This window comes from Cygnus olor, chromosome 3 (genome assembly GCF_009769625.2).
Source record: "Cygnus olor isolate bCygOlo1 chromosome 3, bCygOlo1.pri.v2, whole genome shotgun sequence".
Taxonomy (NCBI): domain Eukaryota; kingdom Metazoa; phylum Chordata; class Aves; order Anseriformes; family Anatidae; genus Cygnus; species Cygnus olor.
Window position 1 is genome coordinate 102,206,393 of NC_049171.1, and position 6,000 is coordinate 102,212,392.

The 6,000-nt window shown below is 44.5% G+C and overlaps 1 protein-coding gene across 2 annotated transcripts in view; it reads right to left on the minus strand.

The window, feature by feature from the left end:
• SMYD2 (SET and MYND domain containing 2) overlaps positions 1 to 5,696 on the minus strand; it is a 28,871-nt gene extending 23,175 nt beyond the window's left edge. Inside the window, exons 1-2 of one of the 2 annotated variants that reach the window (XM_040554229.1) lie at positions 5,391 to 5,696; positions 2,438 to 2,501 (exon numbers count right to left, since the gene is read on the minus strand). In XM_040554229.1, coding sequence (XP_040410163.1) covers positions 2,438 to 2,501; positions 5,391 to 5,572 — 246 coding nt within the window. In that variant the 5' untranslated portion in view covers positions 5,573 to 5,696. The remainder of the gene's footprint in view (positions 1 to 2,437; positions 2,502 to 5,390) is intronic. The other variant, XM_040554228.1, reaches the window with a different exon arrangement.
• Positions 5,697 to 6,000: the final 304 nt, after the last annotated feature.

The following is a 6,000-nucleotide window of genomic DNA, read 5'->3' on the forward strand; positions in this document are numbered from 1 at the left end:
TCTCATCTCCTTCTGATCCACCTCTCTGCACCACTAGAAAAAGATCTTTTAAATGAATGATGGTATAGCCAGTCTTTAAGAAAAGAGTAAGTTGAGAAGAAACTGTTATTCCATCCCATACAGAATGCATCGTGCAATGAACAGTTCTCAAACTGAATTGCATTGAGTTTTATTAGAATAACAAGGGACTAACCAACACTGACATCATACCATGTCCTTTTAGGGTACATATAATTTCTAGCTGAACTAAGCAAAGAAGATGTGGATTTACAGAAAAAATTAACCAAAAATAAAAAACGAATGAACAATGACACAACAATTTTCAAGTACAGCCTTGCCCTTACTAGCATCACATGAAGAAGTCTCACATCCATGGAGGCAAAAGGGAAATATTTACTGTACGTGCCAGAGTTACAAGTTCAGTATCAAGCAAAGATGTCCTTTTTGGCTCTGACAACGAATTCCTGAACTGCTGAAAAGTGCCTTTGAACAAGACAGGGACGAAGATACAGCGCAGATTGTCTGTGCGTCACGTACAGTCAGTGGAGACCAGTTTCCAGAGAATATTATGCTCGAAAGTAACTTTGAAATAATGTCAAAGAATTCGATCTCAGCAACATTCACAAATTTCCTAAGACTGACTCAGAAAGGCCCAACACAAGGAAGACAATGTTACATCAACTAAGAAGTCAAAAGCCATATGCATGTCATCAGCAAGAGTAAATTGCTAGTACCTGTGCATGTCATACTACTGTCTAGACATCGCAGCATCAAACACCTTTATGCCTAAGGATCATACTACCCACCTAAAGGTAGAAAATAATTTAGTTCATTAACGTATCAGACAGACTTCTGCTGAGCATTATCTCCTCCTGTTTTAAGGATACTCAGTTTCAGCTGTTCAGTTTTATCTTCTTGGAAGATGCCCTGCTATAAAAAGGGAATTCCGACCACAAGGAAAATAAAAAAGAGTTAAGAAAGTAAAACATGGACAAGACTTTATCCAGGGGGAAAGAGAGGAGAAAAAAAAAAGCCTACTTGTGCTTATAGTATAAACTTTGCCATGGTTGCAGGACAGACAAAAGGATGCTGAGGGAGGGACTGAAGAAGGGACTTGTAGGTAAAAAGTCTGCAGACCAGCATAAGTAAGTCGAGTACTTCCACCATGATATCTACTTGCTGTATTTCCTGGCACAAATCAGGAGCCTTCCTACTTAGTAAACCTTGCAATGACAATTATCTGCTTCTCAAACCATTGTGAGCCACAAACCATTGCTGCTTCTCTTGTATGGTAAGAGAAGAAACTCAGAATCTCAGACAGAAAGTGCTAAACAGCAAATTATTTTTTTTCCAAGTATTTCCTTCCCTCGCCTAGTTATGAGCTTGCTAACAAATAATGTCAAATGGAAGCATTTCTTCCAAGTAAGCATTTCTCATGAACGAATCATGGTTTTTCACTACACTGTCTTTAAAACTCTTCCAGACTTCTCTCAAGGGTTTTTAAGAATGCTCACACAGTAAATGTTTCCTTTCTTCTCAGGGCAACTGCTGGCTGACAGTCTTTCAATATTGCAAATACTGTAAAAAAAATCTTATTTCTTTGAAGCATTTTGAGAGTCCAAATGCTGCTTCAAAACCAAAAAGGCCATTTGTTTCACTCACAACGTACTAAGACAGTGTAGGCAAGCTGGAAGGTGGGGGAGGCAACAGAAGGAGAACATTACAACTTGCACAATGGGAGAATAAGATAAAGCCTTGAAATAAAAGCATTCAGGGTACTAGATCGTGGAAAAATATTTTTTGAAAGATACCTATTCCAGTAAGTAAAAATGTAATTAAAACAAATGTTTTGGAAGTCTTCATATTGCTTCACTCTGGTGCACACTCATATTCTACTTTGTGAGGTTTTTAAAATACAAAGTATATAAAAGAATGCCAGAATAAGTGAGTTAGAGAGAAAGCATGGTAGTTTTCAAATGGTTTTGACTACTGTCAGTTGCAGCCACCCACAATATTTGCAAAGATTCTTTAAAAAGAAGGCCCTTAAGATCTTAATATAGATATTTAGTGATTTGATTTTTTCCTTAGACACAGACTCTCCTACCAGCTTAGTGAGCTAATGTTAAATTATCTGGTTTGTGCTTAAAAAAAAGAACTAATACAGACATAATTAGTGGGCTGACAGGCAGCTCTAATCAGAGTCTCAGTGGTACCAAGCCCTGGAGCTACTGATCTTGAAAGACTCAAGCAGACCACGTCCAAATCCTGTAACTGTCCAATGTACAACTCCATGGTCAGCATCTGTGCGATGTTGAAGCTGCCTGGCCTACTATTACCCAGAATTACAACTAGAGGCAACTAATGACAACTACAACTAATGACACACAAGAAATTGTGTTCAGCATTCCCCGCATCCTCACAAATTGCATTGCCATACCTGACATTCCACATCGCAGTAAAAGGCCTGCTTGCATCTTCCACACTTGGACAATCCTTCTTTCCTTAAAAAGAAAACAAAAGTTGTTCTATTCAATAAAGCTGAGTGAAATACAAGTGTATCCTGAATCACTAACAGAGATGCACCACTTACTGGGGACTAATCTAGTAACACCACAATCAACCAAGTATAGCAAAGATTTCACAGCAAAAATTGCATTTCCTTCAGAAAAATGCAGCTTCCACCTTTGGACAGCAGACACCATTTTGATTTGTTTAGAGTTTCAAAAGCTTTTTTTTTTTTCGCTAACATCTGTTATTATGCAAAAGCAACTCTGTTGTCCTAAATTACCAGGTTTGGAAATGTGTGATGCTATGCTGCTGGACTGACGGTATCATTTTTTTGCCACTGCAAGCTGCATGCCTATAGCTAACTTTTCCTCATTTTCAAAACTTCCCTGTTGTTCCATATAGTTGCTCACCAATATTAACTTTTTGCTTCTGCTCTTCCAGTTTCATTCCTTCTCTGTCTGGCCACAGAAAGCATGATTGCTGTTTTGTGAGTAACCACCTCCCAACACCAAGAAAACATGTTAAAATATGAAATAATCTGTATCACCTGTCACCACACAGCTTCTTACTGTCCTGTCCTGCTAATGGCTGCTGGGACAGCTGTGTATTCTAAGGTCACCTAAGGCTTGCACTTTTTAATATCTGCATGTATCCCAGCACAGGGAACTGCCAAAATGAAGGTCCTTTTCTGCTTCAAGGTACATGTGCTGTAGCAGGACCTATCAAAAATACAATGTGTCACCCAACATGTGACATTTTGATGTGACAGAAGTAGAGATCTCTGTGGTACCAAATAATTTAAAATGTATACACACCCAGTATAAGTTGCAACAAAATTTGTCTTAAACTAAGATAACTTTTATAAGGTGCACATTTGAGTAAAACACGGGCAAGTGTCCTCATCCAACATGACAGCGAACAGCATTTCACAGGGGTCACTGTCATGTGGAGTCTGCAAGGCCTAGGCAAAGCAGACATTGAAGACACCAGTGTGGCAGGCTAACATCACGACTGCTGGCTGACAGCATGTACCTTGAGTGCAGCTGCCTATTTAAAGTAACAAATATCACCAGACACAAATACATCTTTCGAGTCTCAATCTGTCAATTTTACTACAACGGTCTTATGATGGCACAGAAAAGCATCTCTTTGCAAGCCCAGGGCTGGCCCCACAACCTTCCTAACACTGCAATTTCAACGAACAGAGTTAAAATCAGGCCCTTTTTTTGGTTATATATGCTAGTTTATTTCTAGTTCAGTTGTAGTGCAACTGGGAGCAGATACCGTTTCTGAGCACAGACAGACCCAGTTACACACATCAGTGAGATTTTTTCCTTCTACAGGAACATCGCTCCAGAGTGAAATAGGTTTTGGACTACTGCACTGCAACTCCTGTGGTACTGCATTCAGTGTGTTTTCCATGATCATTGTGCTCCTCCAGAACTTCATGGGAGAAGCTGGCATGGAGATTAAGCAGCATTTAAATACACTGTCCCTGATGATCTTTAAAAGTTATTCCCTGAGACCTAAGTATTCTTAGGTAACTATTATCACTACAATATTATTCCACGTCAACTGAGAATGGAAAGTATTCCTTCCAGAGGGAAATCTTCTGGATATGATAGGCAAACAGCCAGTTTCTTTGACAAAAGGAAATTTATGGTTAGACACAAGAAGAAAAAAAAAAGAAAGAAACTACAGGGCCAGCTAAAGTCACAGGTGTGAAGGAGGGGGAAATCATCTCAGTTCTACAGTATTTTCAAATTAATGTGACTTATTTCACTGGTTTCACTAGGTGCTCATATGCAACGAGAGAAAGTGAGTAAAGTGAATAGGTAATATAAGTAGGTGATGTAAAGCAGAAAGAAAATGGACAAGATCAAGATAAAAGAGAAGAAAATGAAAAGCATAAGTGAGCTGAGATGACAGGACAAGAGACGAAAAGACCTGTTAGAGTGTAGTAATTATATTCTTTGGTCTGCTTCTCAGTCTACACATGCATGCAGCACTTACTGATAACGAGACTAAAAGCCCAACAGTGGTTTTCTTTTACTGGGGCACCCACTACCATGTGCTCTGAGTTATAACCAGTCAGGCAATGCGCTTCCTCAGCGGCCCTGCAAAAAAAACCCTACTGGTTTTGAAAATTAAGAGCAATGGTGTGATGTCTGTGACTAACTTTCTAAGGTTAAGCCAAAACTAATATATTTTTTGCTTCAGTGGCTGTCATCGAGAGGTCAATAACAACCAGAGGAATACCAGTGGGGCTCCTTCACGCTGCCTGGCACACAGCCGGGGAGGGAAGCTGGAGGCAGCAGCAGGCTGGGGCCGCACGCGGGCTGTTGGAGCTGTGAAACGGCCTCGGGTTGGGAAATGCTCATGGCCCTGCAGTGACGAGCCTCTCATCTCATCGTGCTGCCTGTGCTCGGCCTTCGTAAAAACACCAAAAAGCTACGAGTTTGGACACAGAGGAAGCGCTACACAGATAAGGCATTCGCAACGCGGAAACGCAGAGCATGGATTTGGCAATCACAGCCCCTTCCTCCCCTGTCAAACCTCATCAAAATGGGAGCACATTACGCCGCTACAAAACCGGAGGGATTCACTTAAACATCCCACAAGAAGTCACCCGTGCATCTAACCGACTGTGAGCGTACAAGGAACAGCGAAACTTTATTTTTTGTTGCTTCCCCTCGTTTTCCGGACCTCTTCATCGAGGAAAAGCAGCTTGAAGCACCGCCTTTCCCCACGGCACCGCTGCAGGGGAGGCAAGCTTTGCTCCCACGGCGAGCCGGGGGGGAGGCACCGCCAGCAGGCAGTACCACAAAATAAAAGATTATTTTCATTTCAGCCGCCCCGGCCCCCCCGTCCCGCCGCCCTACCTGGCGAAGCAGCCGTCGCAGTGGCTGCCCCGCTCGCCCACGGCCAGCACGGCGGTGTAGGCCGGGCAGTCGAAGAGCAGCTCCCCCACGGCGTAGCGCCGCCGCGCCCGCAGCCCCCGGCCCTTGCCGGGGCTGGCGAACCGCTCCAGCCCGCCCGGCTGCGGCGCCGCCTCCGAGCGCATCCCGCCGCGGGGAAGGGGAGCCGGGATCGCTGAGGGAAGCGGGACCCGGCCCGTCAACGCCGGCAGCGGGCGCCCGGGAAGGCCGCGGCCGGGTCCCGCCCGGTGGCAGGGCCGCCGCCGAGCGCCTCCTCCGGGCGGCCAGGGCGCAGCCGCCCGTAACCCGGTGGCGCCGGGCGGGGCGCCCGGGAAGTCGCCCACCCGCCCCGGGGAAGGCACAGGGGCGACCCGGTGCTACGGGGCCGAGGCTGCACGCCGTGGAAAGCCCTACTCGGGAGCCAGGCTGTGAGCAGCGCGCCTGGAATGGGTTGTCTGGTCATTATAGAATCCTAGAATCATTAAGGTTGGAAGAGACCTTCAAGATCATCTGGTCCAACCGTCACCCTACTACCAATATCAGCCACTAAACCGTGTCCTTAAGCACCACGTCC